This window comes from Pogona vitticeps, chromosome 4 (genome assembly GCF_051106095.1).
Source record: "Pogona vitticeps strain Pit_001003342236 chromosome 4, PviZW2.1, whole genome shotgun sequence".
Taxonomy (NCBI): domain Eukaryota; kingdom Metazoa; phylum Chordata; class Lepidosauria; order Squamata; family Agamidae; genus Pogona; species Pogona vitticeps.
In genome coordinates, this window is record NC_135786.1 from 206,247,914 (window position 1) to 206,272,280 (window position 24,367).

At 42.9% G+C, this 24,367-nt stretch overlaps 2 protein-coding genes across 2 annotated transcripts in view; one reads left to right on the forward strand and one right to left on the reverse strand.

Moving 5' to 3' along the window:
- Nucleotides 1-24,367, reverse strand: part of LOC144589259 (uncharacterized) — a 486,230-nt gene that overhangs the window by 9,713 nt on the left and 452,150 nt on the right. The window lies entirely within an intron of this gene.
- ZC2HC1A (zinc finger C2HC-type containing 1A) overlaps nt 7,195-24,367 on the forward strand; it is a 37,646-nt gene continuing 20,473 nt past the window's right edge. Inside the window, exons 1-2 of the mRNA XM_072999059.2 lie at nt 7,195-7,358; nt 23,997-24,073. Of these exons, the coding sequence (XP_072855160.2) occupies nt 7,343-7,358; nt 23,997-24,073 (93 nt within the window). The 5' untranslated portion in view covers nt 7,195-7,342. The remainder of the gene's footprint in view (nt 7,359-23,996; nt 24,074-24,367) is intronic.

Genomic DNA, 24,367 nt, shown 5'->3' on the forward strand with positions numbered 1-24,367 from the left:
TGTTTGCAAACAGCTCTGCAGTGAATTTAACTGTATGCAAAGCAGTCAGGACCAGACATTCCCACAACTTATTTATTTATTTATTTATTTATTTATTTATTTATTTATTTATTTGATTTTTACCCCGCCCATCTAGATCAATGGTTCTTAACCTTTTTGAAAGAAATGCCCCCTTGAATCATTGAGGAAGTTATCATAGCCCCCCCTCCCTGAGGTGATGATATCTTACCTACCTACCTACCTACCTACCTACCTACCTACCTACCTACCTACCTACCTACCTACCTACCTACCTACCTACCTACCTACCTTGTCTCCCTCCCCACCCGGGTGCGAGGCAGCGCTTCACGGGGCAAGGATGAGGACCCAAGAGACCCTTTCCTTCCCCCCGATCCACACTCAGTTCTCCCCTAAAGGAGAAAGGCGAGACGTGGCAGGTAGAAAGAGCTGGATCATCTGGCGGCGGCAGCAGCACTGGATCTACTGCCAGCACTGCAGCTGCAGTTGTCTTCACAGGTTTGGCTCACTCCAGCGCCCCCCTACTGCACCCTTCTGTTCTTTCGCCCCCACACCGCCCCTTTTTGTTCTACCGCCCCCCTGAAAAATGAAATCGCCCCCTGGGGGGCATTATTGCCCACGTTAAGAACCACTGGTCTAGACAACGTCTACTCGGGGCGGCTAGACACGGGCTTTACTCTTTGGCCAATTACACTTAAAGACTTGTTTCTCACAAAACAAGTGACCAAAACTGTTGACTACAGTATATGTTTTGCCTTATATCTGGCATTCTATGACAGCTCAAAACTTTTTTTAAAGTAGAAGTTCAAAATCACGGCCAGCCAAGCAAGTATACTGCAACCCTACATGTTACACTCTTGGAGTAAGGATGCTGGCTCCCTGATTACCTACAGGGTGGTTTAGATTTAGGAAGCTCATGTTCCACAGTTTTTCAGCTGCTGGAGTAATGGCCTGTATTAGGGCCTAGATCTGGTGTTCTTTTGGATAGGAGGTTTGGAGTTGTGGTCCTGATTCAGCTGGACCCAGCTAAACCTATATCTAAATCACTACTCATGGGACTGGATCAGAGACTGGAAAGGTTATTTGACTCAGGCATTTTATTACAAAGAACTTGTTAAACTCTGAACTGGATCATGATATTGCCGGTCACGCTTATTTTCATATTTATATATGTTAAAACTCTTATCAGGTAAATGTGTAAATATTAAATGGTTCACAAAATTCACAGTAGGTAGGTAGGTAGGTAGGCAGGCAGGCAGGCAGGCAGGCAGGCAGGCAGGCAGATAGATAGATAGATAGATAGATAGATAGATAGATAGATAGATAGATAGATAGATAGATAGATAGATAGATAGATAGATAGATAGATAGATAGATAGACAGACAGACAGACAGACAGACAGACAGACAGACAGACAGACAGACAGACAGACAGACAGACAGACAGACAGACAGATAGATAGATAGATAGATAGATAGATAGATATGTTGTTGTTTAGTCATTAAGTTGTGTCCGACTCTTCATGATCCCATGGACCAGAGCATGCCAGACCTTCCTGTCTTCCACTCCCTCCTGGAGTTTGGTCAAATTCATGTTGGTAGCTTCAGTAACACTGTCCAACCATCTCATCCTCTGTTGTCCCCTTCTTCTCTTGTCTTCACACTTTCCCAACATCATGGTCTTTTCCAGGGAATCTTCTCTTCTCATGAGATGGCCAAAATATTGGAGCCTCAGCTTCAGGATCTGTCCTTCCAGTGAGCACTCAGGGTTGATTTCCTTTACAATGGATAGGTTTGTTCTCTTTGCAGTCCAGGGGACTCTCAAGAGTCTCCTCCAGCACCACAATTCAAAAGCATCAATTCTTTATCTAAAACTATATCTAATGCTTATTCATCATCCTATAGCCAAAAGCTCTCAGAGTACTTGACAGCAAATCAGCATAAAAACAGAAGCAACAACAAGAAAAATATAACAAACCAATTGCAAAATACATTAGAAAGGTAAATGTGTGATACAAATGTTAATACCATATAAATTCTATTCATACTTTGAAATGCTAAAGGACCACTTAGAGCTAAGTACTTTGATTTCCCATCAGTTTCAAAAGGAGACACACCAGCAAGAGTTTAATACTCTGACCAGTACCAGAAAGACTTTAAAGGTCCTCAGTTTTGATAAATCCTCATGTCGTCTGATAACAGCACTTGTGTACAGTATATGTTTTCTAGAAGGCATTTAACACAAATGAAAACTTTGCTACTTGCTACAGTACTTGCAAGTGATACACACTTTTCATGGCCAGTAGAGGGAGTTCCAACTCTGTTTTTAATTGGTGCTCTGGTCCATGGGGTCACAAAGAGTCGGACACGACTAACCGACTAAAAAGCAACAGCATGAGTTTTATATTGGTTGCTTTTTTAAAAACCTATAACATGGTTTTGATTGCACACTTAAAAAAATAAAATAAAGGGCATGCGTTTGCTAAAAGTGTAGAATTTTTTCCCTCTGACCGTAGAATGGGTTCTAGCTAGAAACACGCTTCATTTTTCAAGACGAAAATTATACATAAGAAGAGCCCTGCTGGATCAGGCCAACAGCCCATCTAGTCCAGCTTCCTGTATCTTACAGTGGCCCCACCAGGTGCCTCTGGGAGCACAGGAGACAACTAGACAGCTGTCTCCTGATACCACTCCCCTGCATCTGGCATTTTGAAGTACCTTCCTTTTAAGCCTGGAGATTATACATCCCCATCATCACTTGTAACCTGCGATGGACTTTTCCTCCAGAAATCTGTCCAATCCCCTTTTAAACATCTAGGCCAGATGCCATCACCACATCCTGTGACAAGGAGTTCCACAAACAACACACTGGGTAAAGAAATACTTTCTTTTGTCTGTTCTCATTTTCCAAACACTCAATTGAAGTGGATGTCCCCTGGTTCTGGTATTGTGTGAGGGGAAACAAGCTTCCCTCTATCCACTTTATCCATCCCCTGCATAATTTTATACGTCTCAGTCATGTCCCCCCCAGGCATCTTTTTTCTAAAGAGCCCCAAACACTGTAGCTTTTCCTCATAAGGGAGGTGTCCCAGCCCAGTAATCATTTTAGTCACTCTCTTCTGCATCTTTTCCAGTTCCACTATGTCTTTTTTGAGGTGCGGCGACCAGAACTGTATGCAATACTCCAGGTGCGGCCTTACCAGCGTTTGTTCAATGGCATTATATGTTGGCTGTTTTATTTTCAATCCTCTTTTTAATGATACCTATCATGGAATTGGCCTTCTTCACTGCCGCTGCACACTTTCATTGAACTGTTCACCAGCATACCAAGATCTCTTTCCTGATCCATAACGGGCAGTTCAGAACTGATTTAGCTGATTAATAAAGTTTTGATTTTTTTTTTTGCCCCAATGTGCGTTACTTTACATTTTCTTATATTGAAACACATTTGCCATTTTGCTGCCCATTCTCCCAGTTTGGAGAGATCCTTCTGGATCTTGTCACAATCCCTTCTGGTCTTCACCACCCAGAAAAGTTTCATGCCATCTGCAAACTTGGCCACCTCACTGCTTATCCTTGTCCACAGGTCATTGACGAACAGGTTGATAAGCACCAGTCCCAAGATAGATCCCTGGGGCACACTGCTTTTCACCTCTCTCCATTGTGAAACTCGCCCACTGACACCTACTCTCTCTTTCCTGGTTCTCAACCAATTCTCAGTCCATAAGAGAACCTGCCCTCTTATCCCCTGACAGTGAAGTTTTCTCAGCAGCCTTTGGTGAGGGACCACGTCAAATGCCTTTGGAAAATCCAGATAGACAGTATCCACTGGTTCACCCACATCCACATGCCTATTGACCTTCTCAAAGAATTCTAAAAGGTTTGTGAGGCAAGACTTATCCTTACAGAAGCCATGCTGATTTTCTCTCAGCAAGGGTTGTTCTTCTATGTGCTTTAAGATTTTATCTTAGATGAGGCTTCCCACCATCTTCCTTGGGAAATTCATAACCTACTGTATTGTCATGAAATTATGATTCACAGAACCTTTTCCAGCTAGATGAGCCTTAATTGCACATTTATGATTCCTTCACCCTACTGTGCAAACTTGTCTCATGCAAATAGATGTACCAGCAAGATATGACTGTCAAAATATGGCGTGTGAGTCTTACTGGTAGAGCCACTGAGAAGCTGTGCTAGCTGGTGGCTCCCAGGGCCTTCTGGAGAAGAGTCTGTGAATATGTGTAACCATTACTTGTAGGGGCTGACCTTTAGAGATGTGTACATTCCTACCATAGCAGGAACCTGCCGTCAAGCACATGCTTTTGCAGAAGTTGCATTTAGATGTTCTCCTGCATGGCAAAGGGCAGCATTAGAGCAATAATTTGGATCAGAGGAAGGGGTGTCCCACAAGAACTCACAGTAGTGAGGCGGCTGGTGCTTAGCCAGAAGGCAGTGTTGTATATAAGCCAAATCTATATTGCTTAGTACATTCTTTCTCACCAAGTCTTTCCACATGACAAGACACGTTGCATCCACAGCCACATGTGGAAATTTATTTCCTACTCTGACACATGCAAGCATTTCAAAACTTCATCCCTAAAAAATGAACTGAACGAACAAAGTGAGAAAAAAAATGAGAGGGGACATAGTGTTAATCTGTTACAGGAAAAATAATGACATCCATCATCCAGTATGTAATACTAAACTATACAGGCAAGGGCTGACTTCTACTGTTAATGGCAACACAGCACAGCACACTTACTAATGCTAGAGAAAAAGGGAAAAGTTGAACCCTAGTGTGTGCCTAGTGGCTTTTTTGAATAAGGGAAAAATACATCACTTCATGTGGCTCATGCTTTGATGCACAACCAGATCTGTCAGAAAGAGACACCACAAAAGCAAAACCCATGCAATGCAACTGTCACTGTTTCTTTGTGCCAGTCATTTGCCCTCTCATTTGCAGTCTTTCCATGTACATCTATTTCTGCTGTCACACACAAATGTATCCTTGCCAAAAACTGCAAGCAAAAGTCTGGACCACACTAGGAAGGGGGGGGGGAAGAGGCAGAACAAAAGTGTGACTGCAATGAAAAGGGGAAAAAAAACAAATGTACTTTCAAGAATTAAACATTTAGCTTCCTTAGCTTTCAATGGGCCATATGCATAATGGATGTTCTCAAGCTTTTGGATACTTATACTGAATGAGATATAAAAGCTTTTGCTTCTCGTTCTCCCGGACTTTCACCTCTTTACCACAGATCTTGTCTTTTTTGGAGTGGGAGAGGAATACGTGTGTGCATGCGTGCATGCCATCCTAGCCTAGCTTGATGAAAAGGGTGAAATCTAAACACATGTTCAGAATAATGGGCAACTGGCTGCATCAGAACAGGAATTGAATGTGAACCTTTGCTTCCTCTCATACACATATTATTAGCACCCCACCCCAGTAAAGGTGCATAGTACACAAAGCCAGGCAGGTGACAAAAAAAATCTCATAAACATGATCTTGGCATTAAAAATACTATAGTGACAAACAACATTCCCTCTAATTTTCCACCACCACTGAGTGGAAACCCTGTTCTGTGCGCACAAAGTTCCAGCCATGACCAGCACCAAATGAGCAGCAGCACTAAGTGGGTGCACAGCACTAATATAGTACTGTGCAGTCACACACCCACACAGCTTAGAGAGAATATTGGTGACAAAGCAAATGATAAAACTGTCAATAGCTGATATTTACTGCCCTGTTATGACAACCAAAGCCTGCTGCCTGAGGCGGATGTTGCAATTTGGCTAATAGTAGGGCTGGTCCTCAGTTGTATTGTGCAATTTACAGTAAAATCACAGAGGCTATTTAGTTCCTTTGGTCAAATGGAAAGTCAGACAATCAGGGTTTCCCAATTTTCTCAGTGCAGGAAGAAGCAGGAGGGCCCACCTGGCATTGAACTGTGCCAGTGCTTCCTCCTGCCATCCTTCAACGGCAGCAGGAAGAAATGCAGCACATTCTCCTCATTGTTATATGCACCAGGCAGAGCATGGCTTTCCACGGCATGACCTGGCCCTTCCCTCTGTGTCCTGCTGTGTTGTGCTTCACGCTAGGGCAGGCCACACTATGGTCAGCAAGGAAGAAGGATAAAAGACAGACTGAAAGGAAGATGCAAGCTGGGGCTCCTGGACTCCTGTGGGAGACCTTCATCAACCTGGACACATTCTCCAGGTTGTCCTGGAATGCCTCCCTCTCTGTCCAATCTCCCATCCAAGACACAGAGGGCAAATTTTGCCAAAGAAATTTGTTATGGGAATTTGAATTTTGAATTCCCTTCAACTCCAGATTCTCAAAATTATGATGACTATATGTACATATGGAAATATAATGCCAAAGTGCCCTCCAAGAAATGTCACATTTTGCTAATGTCACATTTCTCAGAGAAGGGCAGATGGTTGAGAGGGGAAAATCCAGCCACAAAGGACGATTTTTCTCTTGACCAGCTCTGCGGAAAGAACAAGTGTTGTATTTCTGCCTTTCATTCTAACCACCACATAGTTGAGAGTATTCCCAGCCTTCTCGTGCCTTTACCAGTTTTGTGCCACATACTAACCCAAAAGGAATCACCTTTTCTCATCACCTGTTACTGGGCATACCAAGAAAATATTTTACATTTCTGTTTGTTACACCGCTGCTGCAAACAACACGGGGCTGTTATCATCATGAAGAACCTCGATAAATCTGTGACACTTAAGTAAAACTGCTCGTCTGCAAGGTGCCACATTTTTGTTATTTTTTAAATTTCGTTTTTATTATATATGCGGGAACAAACTAACACACGTACACCTCCTTGAGAATGAATCCGTGTGAATCATCTCCTCTCCATGTGGAAAGCTAGACTGTGATGGAAAAACGCTTGCCTACCAGAGAGGAAGGCAGTTGTCACCTGCCGTGTCTGCATATACGTACACGTGTCTGTGTTTGCAAAGGGGGAATCGTGAACCTAGATACGTAGAAAGGAGTATAAGAACCGGGGAGGCGTACATCCACACAATCTAGGGTCCCAGGCCGGCCTTGGGAAGACGAGCGCATCACCAAGAGATCCAGAAAGCGGCTCCATCCAGCCTCGCCCTGCCCATCCGCACTGCGTGCAGCACCGCCCCGCGCTCTCCCTCCGCTCCGGCCCGCCCTGTACTGTATTGGGAAGCCAATGGGCGCCGAGGATGTTAGGGGCAGGGTGGAGGCCGGGTTGCTACAGCAGCCGCCGCCACCGCTACCACCACCACCCTTGCGGCGGCCGCCGGGAAGAGGAGCCGGAGGGGCCGGCCGTGGCGCGCTATGGAAGGGCTGGAAGGTGAGGCGGCGGCGGCGGCGGCGGCAGGGACGCGGGAAGGCCCGGCTGTCTGGAAAGCCCCGCCCGCCTTGCCGGGGCGAGCGGGCGGGCGGACGGGCCCCGGGCCTTTGTGTTTATCCTGGTTTGTGGGAAAGGGAGACGCCTTCGCGTAGCGGGCAGGTCCTGCGGGGCGTGAGGTGACGGCGGTCGTGATGGGGACTGGGAGCCGTGCCGCGTCTCTCCCTGGTGCTCAGACCGGCTCCCCGCTCTTTTCCCGCCGGGGGAAGGGGGGCGTGGGGTGCGGGAGGAAGGGTGCTCGTCCTCGGCAGCAGCCCCAGGAGCGCGCCCTGCCCTCCCGCCCGGCCGGCCGGCCGGCCGGCCGCCTTCTGCGTTGGTTACAGCGGGGCGCCCGGCTCCCCCAGGGTTCCTTGGCAGACCCACCCTTCCCGGCCACTCCCGGTGAACCGCCTCCAGGGAGCTCGGCGGCGCGGAAGGTTCGGCTGTGGGGGGGGGGCGTGTGTGTGGCGGAGGGCGACTGGCCCAGAAACGTCAAGGCTGGAAGGAGGGAGGCGGGCGCAGGCTGAAGACAGGCAGGCCCTTCTGTCGGAGCGAAGGGTTTGCTTGATTTCCCCAGCCAGCCAGAGACACTTGAAAGAGAGGGGAACATACAGAAGGAGGCCTCTCAAGATATATACATATTAAATATGTGACCTATATGAGCATCCCTACTTCCAAGTTTTAAGGTTCAAGCTTTTCAAAGTAACTCTCATAGGTATGTGTATGTGACTGTATTTGGTTCAGCTGTTTCATAGCCGTTCGGACTACAAAGAGTGCATTTACAAGCAGCCTGTGAATGTTTTTAAATGGTTCCCCACCCCCAGCCCAGCCCCAGTGATGTTTTCAGGAGCCCTGCAGGGTTCTTTTTCCTCCTTTTGGTCTGGAATGCATTACATGGTGGATACTGGCAAAGAAATCCTGAGATAAATGCAAGCCTATAGTCTTGGCAGTGTAGGTTTTGCATTTCCATTACAGATGCAAAAAAAAAAAAAAAGTACCAGGAGGAAAATTAATTTCTGGGTTATTATGGGAAAAGGCCTAAACCTTTCTGGCTTGGAGTGAGGCCTTTTCTGGCCTCGGCAGTCTCTCCTTTGGTGGAGTAAGATTTGGCGGAGCTCTCTTGGCATTTCAGCGTTATCTCATTCCAAAGCAATGACCTTGTATGGCTAGTTTTGACTGTGCAGGACGAAGAGGGAGAATTTTCTGATCCTTCTAATACATATACCTATTAAAATATACAATGTTACACGTTATCGTGTGATGTTTCTCCATAGAGCATCTCTACTCTAGTTGACATTCTTGTCGACAGCTGACATTCTGAGGATGATGACAGCATTATTTAGACTAGAGTGCTTAGTCATCTTCTATTTTGTTCTTTGTCTTCAGCTGCATGTGTGTATTTTTCTCTGCCTTGCAATCACAACAGATAAATAATTTACTCATGTTTTAATGTTTGACAACTTGTGTGCAGTAGAAGAGGAAGCCATAATGCTGACTAGGTAAAACTGAAATAAAGTTGAACAGTTTGCCATGGGGGAGACATGAAAATTGGAGTAGAATCCTGTTCTTTGGGCTATTTAACTCTTACTAGAGTTAATACACACTGAAATATTTTCCCCCAAAACATTAAAAACAGCAAAAATCTGAAAAAGCAACAATATAGAAATAGTACTATGGTATTTATTTATTTATTTATTTATTTATTTATTTATTTATTTATTTATTTATTTATTTAAAATATTTTTTAGGCGCACCATTACCAGTGGCTTCTGGGCAGCGTACAACATTAAAACTTAAAGACATTAAAAACATAATAATAGATATAACATCTCTGTACGTTGCTGTGAAAGGCTTCCAACTAACTATCCGAATGGCCATCTACATGTTATATATTCATATGTTGATAGGATTATAACGTCCTCTGTAAATTGAATAACAGGAAGTTGTTATTCATAGGCAAATCATTTTCACATATTTTGGACTCCAGCTCCTAGAATTCACCAAGAATTTCTCCAGGCAGATTTCTGGGAGATGAAGCAAAAAATTCACAGGTTGAGTTTTCTCACCTATATTTGTGACTCTGTTGCCATCTTCCTCCTTTCAAAAAGAAGAGAACTGCCCTGGTGCTTCATGGGAGTCATGAAGCCTCATGGGGTTCAAAAGGCTTTCGTGGAAGAAGTCTTACTTCCCCTTAGGCTCTATAGAGAGCCTCCCAAAGAACTATCCCCCCATGAAACCTAGTGACTCCCATGAAGTACTGGGGCAATTTCATTCTTTTAGAATGTATGTAGTATCATGGTGATTGAGCGTGATTGGGTTCTGATACAAAGGTAAGCAGTTCCTCCCCTTTGACGGCATTAATCACAGGAGATGTAGTTTTGTTAATCAAACTTTTACTCTTAAACTGTGTAGGGGAATCAACAATAACTTCAGTGGGTCCAATGAGACTGGCTGCTTACTATATCCATTACATAGTAAGTCCATTGTTTATCTCACTATCCCACAACGTGGAGATGCTCCAAATCTCTCTCTGTCTGTTGGCTTTCTCATGGGACTGCTCCTCACTGCACAGATGGTCCCACAGCATGAGTGACACGCCCAGTCTCCCTCTTGAGGTGTCTGAGCCGCCGGAATTGGATCTGGTCTGATCACCTTCCCCAAGGACCTTTTCCCCGTGGATATACATATATGGTCCATTCCATTTCAGCCACAGTTGGGATGTATTTCTCATTAAACTTCATTACAGCTACAAACATATTTTAAATATATTTTAAACATATTTGTAACAAGAATGTTTGACCGGGAACAAATGGAAAAGAAGTAATGTAAATAATCAGCAATTCACAGCTGACAGTTTACACAGAGTAGGAGACTCTTGTCTTGGTGGCAGAGTGCCTACATTTAATACTTCTAAGTCTCTTACATCTCAGCTCTGTTGTTGGTCTTCATGTTCTCTCAGAGCATTCAGTTGGGCAGAGGAGAGACCAGACATAGTGTCATGAGTTCTGCTGAAGAAGATCTGGAATCTGAGGGGTTAATTACAGCTGGGGAGAATGCTGGGCAATCAGAATCACAGGCAGCTGAATCACTACCAGATTCTCCTCATCCAGTAGCCAGAGTGAGGGAGAAGCTTCAGCAAGGACTCATGACACGAAGATCCGAAGCCCACATGAATGCTTACTATAGGAACATCAGGTCGACCAGCCCTGAATATTAGCAGGATGAGGTGTTTAGTTGGCTGCTGTTGCTATAAAATCTGCACCCAGACACTTACAAGCTTGTGGAAGCAACAAGTCAAACACTTTGCCTCACATCCACCTTCCTGCTTATCCTGGACCCTATTCTCTGGACCCCTGGCTTTGGACTCTGACTGCTGACTATGGTTTGTGTTTTGACTTTGGTGTTTTGGTATCTGCTTTGCATCTTCTGGACTTCTGATATTGGACTGGCTTATTGGACTGTTGCCTGTTGAAACCCCCTGGGAATGTGACACATAGGGAAAATGTACTGTACAGTTCTATAACAGTAGTTCTCAAACATCGTTGGGAATCAGTCCCATTAAAATTAATGGGAGTTAGTAGCCTAAACTAGAAAAATAATGTTCTTTTCATAACTGTGGGTTATATGAATATGTGGGATTTGTATAATTTTAATTGATTTGATGCTGCAATCCTCTGTGTCTACCCAGGAGTAAGCCCCTGTTGAATTCTGTGCTCTTGGTTTGATGGCTCCTCTCATTTCATTCTTGGAATAGCCATTTGCCTGTAGGGCCCAATTCAGATGGTTGAGTTCGGTGCTAAGAAATTGAGCTACAATGATATATGCCTTAGTTACATCCCGTTTGGATTACTGTAATGTGCTCTGTGTGGGGCTGCCTTTGAAGATGGTTCAGAAACCGAAGATGGTGCAAAACTCTGCAGCCAGACTACTGACTGGGACCAGCTACAGGGGGACCCATCTCTCGGTCCCATTGCCAGGACAAGCACAGTTGATGGGGACATGGGAGAGGTCCTTCTCTGTGGCAGCTCCCAGCCTATGGAACATGGAACATTCTCCCTCAGGATGGTCCCTACCTTTTTATCCTTTCGAAAAAAGCTAAAGACCCATCTCTCCATGCAGACTTTTAACAATTACAACTGAATCACTGAACCCCATTTTAGCAGATAATTTTAATCTTTTTAATGTTCTCATGATTTAATCTTTTACAGTGGTGCCTCGCTAGACAGTTACCCCGCATGACAGTTTTTTCACTAGACATTGACTTTTTGCGATCTCTGTAGCAGTTTGCAAAACAGTGATTCCTATGGGGTAATTTCACTGGACAATGTTTGGTCCCTCCTTTGCAAACCGATTTTCGCTAGACAACGATTTTGACAGCTCCCTCCGCGCTTGCAAAACAGGTGTTTTTGGGACCTAAGCTTCGCAAGACAGTGATTTAAACAACTGATTGGTGGTTCGCAAAGCAGCTTTCCCATGGCCGATCAGCGCTAGATAACAACAATTCTTCCCCATTGGAACGCATTAAACAGGTTTCAATACATTCCAATGGGGAAAGGCTTTTCGCTAACCAATGATTTCGCTAAATAGCGGTTTCAGTGGAACGGATTATCATTGTCTAGCGAGGCACCACTGTAATTGTATTTTAAATCACATATTGTTTAATTTATCTTTTAATATTTAACTTATTTTGTTTTTAAATTGTGTGAATTTTAATGTTGTGAGCTGCTTTGGGTCCCTTGTTGGGAGAAAGGCAGCGAAAAAATAAAATTAATAATAATAACTCTTAGAAAAGTGTAAAATATTAGAAATGAAAGCTTATTGAATTACACAAAACAGTTCCCTATTCTTGGTATAGTGCTAGACATTTTAAAATATTGAAGTATTGCTTCAGTACTTACATTTATCTGTTAAAGAATTGACAGCTTGAACCATTGTTCTTACATTTTATTTTTAACTTGTAAACTGAACCTTTTTATTCCTTTGTTGTTGTTTTGATAAAACTTTTGATTTACAAATCCTGCTTATTATTTTATAGATAGCGTTATACCTGTGTATACTGCTGGTATACTGTGGTGTTACTAAAGCAAATCAAGCTATGTTTTAACAACATTCTTACTTTTTAAAAACGGGAGTGTGAAGTCAGCCTTAGCTGAAGCAATATCAAATTAACAGTGTAAAAGGGAGCACTGGCTGGATGATAGGAAGAAATCAAGGCAAGGTGTCCCTGTTCATAAATTTACAAGGCAGTTCCAAACTTCTTGCAGGATTTTGGGGGTTGTAATCACTTGGGCAAGATCACACAGAGGTCGAGAAAGTGTATGAGTAACTCGTTATTAATTTCTATAATTGAGTTTTTGGTCAGAGTGTGAAAGGCCTTGTTAAGGTGTGATCAGCTTCATTATTCAGCTTGGTAGTACTGGGTTTCAGTACCATAGTACAGGGGGTCCTTAACCCCCCCCGTCCATAGCCCACTGCCAGTCCGTGGCTTTCGCAGGACCAGGCCACAGAGACAGATCTCCCAGCCCCCCACATGCACTCACCCCACACGTCCACATACACACATGGCCTGTGTACCCGCACACACGGTGCCCCGCATGTGCACACGAGCATGGCATGCTCACCTGCAAGCGCCCCACACCCATCCATGTATGCACAAGTGCATCCCGCTCATCCGCACATACACGCCACGGCCACCTGCGAGTGCACCCCCACTGAGCGAACCACCCCACCTGCAAGCGGGGGTGCCCCCCACACATTGACCCCGTCCACCCACCATTCCGTGGTTTGGAAAAGGTTGGGGACCACTGCCATAGAAGAACTGATAGATTTGTGCATGCCTGTGTGCATGCACCTGCGCGAGTGCCCCTGCTGCTTTGCGCATACGTGTGAGTATTCACAAGTGCGCTCCCGCACCTTTGTACATGCATCCGAGTAGGGGGGGTGCCCCACCTTCCCCAACCAGTCCGTGGAGTTAAAAATGTTGGGGACCACTGTTAGAAGACACATTCTGTGCTATATAAGGAGAAAGAAAGCTGTTTACAGTGGTGCCCCACTTGATGACGATAATGCGTTCCAGCAAAATCGCTGTTAAGCAAAATCGTCATTGAGCGGAAAAAAATCCCCATTGGAATGCATTGAAAACCCGTCAGTGCGTTCCTATGGGGGAAATACCTCATAGTCCAGTGAAGATTGCCCGTGGAGAACCACCGATCAGCTGTTCTAATTCGCTGTAATGCGAAGTTTCTGTCTGGAAAGCAGCCATTTTGAGAAGGGAGGGAAGCCATTTTGCGGAGCCGGAAAAAAACATCGTTTTGCGAACAAACGGTTTGCGAAGCAGTTTCCTAATCAACGTAAAGCGAATTTTCCCCATTGGAACCATCGTTTTGCGATGTCATCATCAAGCAATTTCGACATATAAGGATACTCCTGCCATTCATAGTATTATAAGATTATGAAATCAGTACTTTTTTTAAAAAAAACCTCTTTTTATTCAAAGAAAACTTCTCAATCATTCAGAATATTTTATTTGATTAATTTAAGATTGGTAATATTGGCATAGAACAATTCTGGGAGATCGTATTGATTGTAAGCAAGCATGCCTGTGCCTGGTACCTGATAACTTTCGCCAGTGGGAGAAACTTCAGCATTCAGGGTCCCACTAACAAAAAATTAAAGCAAAGCAAAACAAATCTCAACATTATGCTCAAACTCAATTTTTGTGTTGTCAGTGGCAAACTAGTCAGGAATCCTGAGGTAATATCGAAACCTGGTTTCAGTCTTTGACTTGTTAGGTGAGTAGCAAAGTAGGAGCTCACCTCAGGGTGATATTAATTCTTTTCCTCTGGATGAATTTCTGGTTATTGAAGTTGCACTGATTAGTGAGGGAAATCAAGTACGAATGATTGGATTACCAGCACACTTGCTCATGAACACTTAGTGGGAATTATCATAAATTCTCACTTGCTCTTTTGTGTGAATACGGCTATTATACCTCTTTATTTCTCAATTTTCTTTCTTCGTGAAACTCAAGGCTGAGTGCATGTAGGTTTCACAAGTACAGTGGTACCTCAATTTATGAACTTAATCTGTCCTAGAAGATGTTCATAAATGGAAATGCTCGTAAGTCGAAGCACCATTTCCCATTGAAATGCATGGGAACGGGATTAATATGTTCCAGCATTTAAAAAAAATACTAAAATAAAAATAAACAGATCAAGTCCCACGCTGGGACTGCAAAAAAAAAAAAAAATCACCAAAAAACAAAACTGAGCCTCAAACCCCCCACCACCAGCAACAAAACAAAAGCCACCCACCCAAAACCTTTTAAAAAAGCAGCACGTTACCGGTCCTCAGCCTCCGAAGCCTCCCAAGCTTCCACTGCTGCTGTGACTGCCGTGACCAGGAGACTTGATTCTGGCCGGGGTGCTCCCTCCAGCTGCTCGCCTCCTGGCAGGCTCCAATGAGGCTTGGGGGTAGCGTTCCTCGCCGCCCTCCGCAGGCTGATACTGCCACTCCTCGCTGGGGCAGCTGCGTCAGTCCTCAGTGCTCCTCGCTGCCCTCTGCGGGCAGATGGTGGGAAATTCAAATGGAGGAGAGTGGCGAGGAGCGCCAAGGACCATCGCGGCCACCCCGGTAGGCAGTGGCGGCATCGGCCCGCGGAGGGTAGCGAGGAGCGCCAACTCTGGTCTTGTTGGAGCCCGCCGGGAGGCGAGCAGCCGGAGGGAGCACCCCGGCTAGACTCAAGCCTCCCAGCTCTTCGCCTCCAACAGTTAGTAAATTTAAATTTCCCGCCTTTCCCCCCTGCCTTTTTCTGTTCATAAGTGGAAACTCCGCTTGTAAGTTGAAGCAAAAATTTGCGAGCAGAGCTGCTCATAAGTAAAAATGTTCATAGGTAGGGGCGTTCGAAAGTCGAGGCACCACTGTAGTCCAAACACTCACAAACAGGAGGGGGTGCCAGATACATAATGGGGGCAGATGCAGCCTGCAGGCTACACTTTATCCACCCTTGACCTACAGTGTTGCAAAGAACTGGCTATAACCATTAGTTTCTATTGCCTTTTTCCAGAGATTGGTACCCATTAAGCACTTCTGGAGATGAACTATGTGGTAATGGACAGTAACACTGGATCAACAGAATATGAAGCACAAGATATTGTTTGAATCTCTAATGGCCTAATATGACTGTGATTGTCACTGTGGACTAATGGTCACTGAGACATGGATTTGTTTCATTTTGTTTGTTTTTGAATAGTATGTGCATTTCTTAATGATGGAACACTTTTATTAGTTTAACTAACTGAATATCTCTGCCAAGTATATAATGTTTAACTTGCACATTCAAGCAGAGACTCTTGTGAGGGCTTATAAAATGTGGAAGGCTCTGTCCACTAGAAATAACTTAAAATACAACTAATCTTAAAAAGTGGCTCAGCAGGAGACAATTTAATCCCATTTAAGAAACACAGATAATTGGACTAGTCCTGTGCCAAAAATCTCTTAAGCAGTGTTATAATGTTATAATGACTTACCTTGTTTTCATTTTCTCTTCAGAGACTTGCATTTTTATGTCCATCTGTTTTAAGAGACAGATGTAAAGCTTAACTAAAAATTAGCTTTACACAAATTATCAAATAGAAAGGCTAATAAAAATATTGTTTGATGTATTTAATATGTTATTTTTTTAAAAAAAAAAGTCAGTTCTTTCATATATGCTTACCATGTTTCCCCAAAAATAAGACAGGTTCTTATTTTAATTTTTGCTCCAAAACTGCATCATGGCTAATTTTCAGGTGATGTTTTATTTTTTTTTTCATGTACAACAGTCTACATTTATTCAAATACAGTCCTGTCATCTTCTTCTGGTTGCTGCACAATGGTGGAGGGTGGAATTTCACTTAACTGGGCCTTATTTTGGGGGTAGGGCTTATATTATGAGCATCCTGAAAAATCATACTAGGACTTATTTTCAGGTTAGATCTTATTTTGGGGGAAACAAGGTATGTAGAATGAAACAATGGGGGGAAACAATTTTCATTAGTTGTTCCTATTAGCATACCTATTATCTTTTTAGTTTCACATGTATTCACTGAAGTAAGAGGATTTTAAGTTAGTGACAGCGAACCTTTTTGGGCCCGAAAAAAGAAAAGAAAAACACCAGCGGGTGACGGTCCACGTTGGCAGAACCGGAAGTGGTGGCGGAAGGGGGAACCCCGGGCACACAGGTGCCTCGAGACCCCACTCTGGATCTAGCACCAGCTGCTTTGGATCCTGGCCCGCTGCCTGTTGAAGCACCAGCCCTGTGGCTGCAGCCGCCTCCTGAGGTTTGGCTGCAGGGGAGGAGTAGCGATCCAGCAACTTATGGCTCACGTGCCTGCAGAAAGGGCTCTGCGTGCCAGCTGTGGCATGTGTGCCATAGGTTTGCCATCACTGATTTAGGTATTTATTTATTTAATATGTATATCATTCCCATTTAGTGACACCCAGTACTCTGGGAGATTTACAAAACAGACCAGTGGAGTCCTTCCCACTCCAAACACCACCCATATACAAACTCGGAACAATATGGTGATGACCAACTCATTAAAATAATTTTTAAAAATCCTACATTTTAAAATTAAAAGTAGGATAGGTTCTTGAAGGCCACTTTATAAGGTTCTGTCTTTTATAATTTCCTAAAAGTCAAGAGGGACATAGCTTGGTGCACCTCAGTTAACTAGAAAGTATATAGTACAAGAAAATAATAGCATAGAACATTTTTGATACACAGTATGAAATATGCAATGTAAGGACAGCTCATATGTATCAGTCTAAAAAAATTATCTGCTCATTAATGAGCATGTGTCTTTAAGTTAGGGAGAGTAGAGGTTTTTTGTACACAAAACAGTATTTCTTAGTTCTAAGGACAATGTTAATGACTAAAGAGTTGGAATGCCATGGCTAGCTTATTTGTCATTACCTATGTCTATATCCCTCTGACATCTTAATCACCAGAATAATGGCCAAAATCCTGTTGACATAAATTTATGTGGTAGAAGCTAATGATGTCATCAGCTGGCACCAGAAATTTTTGTTTAAATTAATTATAAGGTTCCTATTCCCTCATTTTAGGTTCCTGTTTCTTTCACATTTAAAAGAGCAGGGCTCTTTTCTTTCAGTTCCAAGGAAATATTCAACTTTCTTATTAACTTCTTTTGCCCTAGACAAGCCTTTGGAAGCCTCAAGACCAGAGGAGGGAGCTGTTACCCCACGTTAACCCCAGATCACTGGCACCAGAATCAGGCCCACAGCTGGCAAATCTTCCCCTTGCCATTTCTAAGCTTCCAAAGGCTTCACCAGGGCAAAAGGGAGCCCTAGGGAGCTCCTAAACCTTAAAAAGGGGATACAAAACATTTAAGTAATTTAAAATATATTTTACTGGTGCCAGCTGATGAAAGCATCAGCTTCTACCGCATAAATTTACACCAACAGATTTCGCTCATTTATACCTAAATAAAAAGGGAATAAGAGGTACCAGGCCATTGCTTTTGAAGACAATGAACTCCTGAGATACTAGCTCCAATGTGTGTGAAATGTTTTTAGGATGGGTGATAAATAGTTAATAGATATTTTAATCACAATATTAATAATTACTGTGTGCTATTGCTCACCACATAAATCCAAAATAATTGTTGTTATTTAGTCTTTAAGTCATGCCTGACTCTTTGTGACCTCATGGACCAGAGCATGCCAGGCCCTCCTGTCTTCCACTGCCTCCTGGAGTTGGGTCAAATTCATGTTGGTAGCTTCGATGACACTGTCCAACCATCTCATCCTCTGTCGTCCCCTTCTCCTCTTGCCTTCACACTTTCCCAACATCAGGGTCTTTTCCAGGGAGTCTTCTCTTCTACTGAGATGGCCAAAGTATTGGAGCCTCAGCTTCAGTGAGCACTCAGGGTTGAGTTCTTCCTAAATGGATAGGTTTGTTCTCTTTGCAGTCCAGGGAACACTCAAGAGTCTCCTCCAGCACCACAATTCAAAAGCATCAATTCTTCAGTGGTCAGCCTTCTTTATGGTCCAGCTCTCACTTCCATACATTGCTACTGGAAAAACCATAGCTTTGACTATGCAGACCTTTGTCGGCAAGGTGGTGTCTCTGCTTTTTAAGATGCTGTCTAGGTTTGTTATCACTTTCCTCCTGCTGTCACCATCTGCAGTGATCATGGAGCCCAAGAAAGTAAAATCTGTCACTACCTCCATATCTTCCCCTTCTATTTGCCAGGAGGTGATGGGACCAGTGGCCATGATCATAGTGTTTTTTATGTTGAGCTTCAGACCATTTTTGCACTCTCCTCTTTCACCCTCATTAAGAGGTTCCTTCATGGATTGCTGCCTTGTCATGGCAAAGGGGCTTGAGTAATTCGGAGAAGCTATGGGCTATGCCATGCAGGGACACCCAAGATGGACAGGTCATAGTGGAGAGTTCTGACGAAACGCAATCCACCTGGAGGAGGAACTGGCAAGCCACTCCAGTATCTTTGCCAAGAAAACCCCATGAACAGGAACAAATCCAAAATAAAATGGGGTACTATTCAGCTCACGACCTGTTCAGCTATATTTATGGAAAGAGACTAGAGTTGGCTGCACATCACAGCACATCATTGCCAGATACAACAGCACACAATTGCTGAAGTGCTGTGAAGAGATCATCACCACTGCACTGTATGAAATCTTTTGTCTTTGCTGGAGTGAAGGTGGAGTACCACAGGACATGAAGGGTGCAAACATTGTCACATCGTATAAGAACAAAGGAGACAGGGGCGACTGCAATAACTACCGTGGCATCTCTCTTAGCATTGTAGGGAAGCTGCTTGCCCATGTTGTGCTGTAGAGGCTCCAGGTGCTTGCAGACAGAGTCTATCCAGAATCACAGTGTGGATTTCGAGCTAATAGATCCACCACTGACGTGGTATTTTCCCTCACACAGTTGCAGGAGAAATGTAGGGAACAACGGCAGCCACTCTTTGTGGCCTTCATAGATCTTACAAAGGCCTTTGATTTGGTTAGCAGGGATGGCTTTTATAAAATACTTCCCAAGATTGGATGTCCACCTTGACTCCTTAACATCATCAGGTCCTTTCATGAGGGAATGAAGGGCACTGTAGTTTTCAGTGGCTGAACATCAGATCCTTTTGACATATGAAGCAGAGCAAAACAGGGCTGTGTCCTTGCGCCGACCCTGTTTGGGATCTTTTTTACTGTCATGCTGAAGCACGCCTTTGGAACTGCAACAGAAGGTGTCTATCTCCGGTCTTGATCAGTTGGAAAGCTCTTTAATCTCTCTGGATTGAGAGTGAAGACCAAAGTCCATCTGAAATGCATGCGGGACTTTCTCTTCGCTGATGGTGCAGCCATGGTTGCCCACTTTGCTGAAGACCTCCAACAACTCATAAATCATTTTAGCAAGGCTTGCCAAGACTTTGGACTAACAATCAGCCTGAAGAAAACACAAGTCATGGACCAGGGCATGGACTCACCTTCCTCTATTACCATCTCCACACAAGAATTGGAAGTTGTTCTGTGTACTTTGCTCAGCGATCTCTGACACTCTCTCCCTAGATGTCGAGCTGGATAAACGCATTGGTAAAGCAGCTACCATGTTCTCTAGACTCACAAAGAAAGTATGGCTTAATAAGAAGCTGACGGCATATACCAAGATCCAAGTCTATAGAGCCTGTGTCCTGAGTACATTCCTGTACTGCAGTGAATCCTGGACCCTTTGTGCACAGCAGGAGAGGAAGCTGAACACATTCCATATGTGTTGTCTCCAACACAAAATTCCAAATAGAGTAGTCCTGGAATGAGCTGGAATTTTTAGCACGTATACATTACTGAAACAACGGCGTCTACGTTGGCTCGGGCATATCATGAGAATGGCTGATGGTCGGATTCCAAAAGATCTCCTGTATGAAGAATTAGTGCAGGGAAATCACCCCAGAGGGAGACCACAGCTGCGATACAAGAATATCTGCAAGTGGGATCTGAAGGCCTTAGGAATGGACCTAAGGAAGCAGTCCCAAAACTAGCCAAACTAGGGAGCTGGACAGGGGACAGATTGTATTTGTTTTCAGTATGGAAGGGATTATCACTCTTGAATTGGCTTCAGCCAAACTAGCGCTGAGAATATGCAGAGCACATTACCATAGTCTCTCGAGACTGAAGGATGCCTAATCTAATCATTGCCAGGCACAACTAGCAGTAGGAGGCCTTTTCTGTCACTGGGGCCCTCTGCTTCTATGTTACTTGATTTAATACCAATTTAAATACTGGCATTGATTTAATATTTAAAGGTTAATAATGTAAGAGTTCAAGTTACAATGTAATAATCTTAAGAGTTCAAGTTACAATGTAATAATGTAAGAGTTCAAGTTATAAAAAATTGGCTATTTTTAAGCAAACCTGGCTTAGTACTAGTAAATAAGCATCTGAGACATGCTGTCTGCCTTCCTTTCCCCACTTCCCAGCTATGTCCACATGGCAATTAGATATATAATTTGGTTTGTCAAGCCCAGGATGTTGCCTCCTTCTTTCTGCACCTTTGAGAAATTAAGGAACTAAGAAATTAAGCAGGCGGTCTCTCAATAGGACAAGCCTATTGAGTATATCAGTAGTCCAGAAGAAGCCTCCTCTCACTGCTACCACCACCACCAACAAAGCAGTTCTGATCCATTGTTAGTACGTAAGCAGCACCTGCAATGATTTTCCTTAACTGAAATGCTAAACCATAGTACTAAATGCAATTGTTAGTCAAGCCATTGAATCAACAGAATTTATAGAAAAGGGACTTAACAAGGGACTTAACAAGTCCCAGACATTCAATGGGTTGCCATAGTTGGGAATAATAATTAGATTTAACCCTTAAAGCACAGCACAGTGCAACAAAACATACAGGTTCTGGCACTGACAGGGTAACCTGCTTCAAAGAAAAACAGGCATTCTTTCTGTTTTGATAGTTCTACAGAAGACAAGTGTGACTTCTTATTTATGTATGTGGGAAGAATGCATTAGTGGGATGGCCTTTTGTATATACCTACAAAAGTTCATCCGTACCACCATCAAAGCAGTTTATGGAAGTTGTAGTTTTTATGGAAAGTGTTTTGGCTTTTAAAATGCAATCAGCTGGTAACAGGTTTCTCAGACTAAATTTTCATAATGATTTGAGTGAGACCAAAGTACAGCTAATTTAATCTGTATCCAACCGATTGTTAATGTGTAATTTGAAAGCTGATGTGGGCATTTGAGGGACTATATAAATTAAAACCAAAGACATGGAAAACTGCATTGTTCTTCTGTGCAATATAATGTTTTAAGTTAAGCAATCAGATTTTATTTGTACCTTGCTTGCATCTGTGTGCTTCCATAAGAAGGTTGCTGTAAGAGCCTGAAGTAGCCCTGATTGTGAGAAAGCATGATTTCCTTTTATGTCTATACTGTTTCAAAAAATAGTCATTTGTGTATGACCATAATGAAAAGAGTTAGACATTACTGTTTCTTATACGTTTAAAAGAGTAGGAAGTTTTTCTTTCTTTCTGTTGCTTGATAGACTTACAATGGAAATATTCAACTTTCCAATTAATTATTTTTGATAAATATTACTGCAGCCAGCTGGACATCTGCCAAGAGCAATGGTTGAAGGATAGGGACATTGGAAGGCAATATAGTATTCCTTTTGTTGGAACAATGGGGCATTAATCTTTGAGTATTGTGTAGTACTATCTGCTACCATTATTCCATAAAAACATACTGTACGTAATAAATGGCTAAGATCAGCTGAGAGTCATTACTATGTATTAAGTTTTTGAAAGGAGAGTTCTTATTTACATCAGTATCAGTATGTGAAGGATTAATTTATGGAAAATACTTGTTTCTGGGGAAAAATCTTGAATTAGTTAATTAGTCAAAACCAGCAATTCCATTTGCTGAGAAAGTCTGCTTTTTTCTTTGAATGCAAGGCTATTCATCGTCCAAGCTCTGAAAATTTAAAAGTGTGTATTCTGACTCTGAACAAGTAAGGTATAACTGATCTTCTAGTTTAAGGACTTAAGAGCCGTGCAGTATGATCAGTATCCACTCAGTTTTACTTTTCCCCCCGAGGATACCACCATAGTCTAGGTGGTCCACTACAAATTGTTCAGTAGCCCACTGCTGCTGACTTCACATTATTTGACAAGGCTCTGGTTCTTATTCTAATCCATTCCATGATGTTTTCCCTAGGTGCCTACATGCTATTCCATATAAACCTTTTGCAAATTATCCAGAACCATTTAATATACTTCTTATACATACTGGATTTACTATTTCATAATCTGTTGCTTTAGAAGTTTGATAGTGTGTGGTTCTGGTGATATTATGTACTGCATAATTTATATGAAAGATGGCCACTGATCCCAAAAAATAATAATCTGATAAATGGCCAAAATCCTTTTAGTTATGCCCTCCAGTGTAGTGCAATTCATGTAAATCTCATTGATGAACTGCCACAAATCAAGAAGCTATTGTAAGAATTAAGTCACACAACTCGGTATGCAACAGCAAGTGCCTCTGCTAACTTCTGAGCTTGCAGCAGTGCCTCTGCTAATTTCTTAAATTGCAGCAATTTGTCAACAAGATTTATGCCAATTGTGTTACACTAGTAGGTGTAACCAATGGACTTTGGCTATTGTTTTTTAATGAAGTGTGTCTGTCCATCTTGTTTTTCTATTCAGAGTGCACAGTGTATTTTACACAGCAGCACAGCCCTTCAGTTATAACAGTGGGACCAGAACATTGGAGGCTAAAGTTGTGCCATTTGGGATTTTTTTTGATCCCAACTCCTAGAATTCTCCAAGAATTCCCCAGTCAGAACTCAGGGAGTTCCAACCCACATATCTACACCTACATTTCACTCAAGAAGCTGCCCTGATCCTACCCGTGAGTCCTAGGGGTATCTCGGAAGTGAAGTCTCACTGTTAGAGATAGGGGCTTCATGCACAAAGTGCTGCTGTCCAGGTGTTTCTGATTCCTCTCCTCCCTCCCCAGCCACCCAGTCCACTTACCAGACTGCAAAGGCAGCCGGAGTCCTTCTGCATTGGCAGAACATCAATCAGCAAACTAATAAACACTGGAGCCCAATCAATACTGTTCCTACCTTCCCAGGCAGTCAACCACTCCTTGGCTGCATGAGGAGACTCTCCTTCCCATCTCCCCATTAGAGTGGTTGGCCTGGATTCTGCCTGGAGAATTCTAGGAGTTGGAGCCCCAAAAATTGAAATGACACATCCTGATCAGAGCCATCATCTTTATCAGTATTTAAATTCCTAAGGATTATAGATTGTAGGTTTGCTATATCGCTCCATGGAATAGAGAATTATTGTAATCTCTGGTGGAAAATGTGAAGCATTTCCACCTCTCTGTGTACACAATGGTTTGACTAAACTTCATGTGTATTCTTACTCAGATTTCAGTTCATTGTAATCTATGTTTTAAGTATATAAATGCAGCAGCCTAATTATTGCCACTTCCTGAGTGGTTGCAAGTAGATACACTATTGTATATTGTCATAATGTATGTGTATATGTTTCTTTTAAGATAACGAAATCGTGGGGAAAGCAGAAGATTTGTTACCATGCAAGATTTGTGGGAGGACTTTTTTCCCAAATGCATTAGTAAGTAAAAAATCAAGTAGCTTAAATTAAGAGTGAGAAGTGATTATGTTTGTTAAAATGAAGCAGTTTTGCACACCTTTTACCAGTTTGTCTTATTCTCTAGTGTTAATAAATCAAATTTAAATATTTGAATTCTGTGTGTGGATTATTTATCTAGTCAGATTTAGTTACTCTTTCCATAAAGCTGCTGACTAGCAAGTTCATTACATCTCTAAACACATGCAAGGAATATAACAGGAACTCCTGCGCTTGTTTATCTGTCTAGCAACCTGCCCAGTAGCTTTATCCTATATG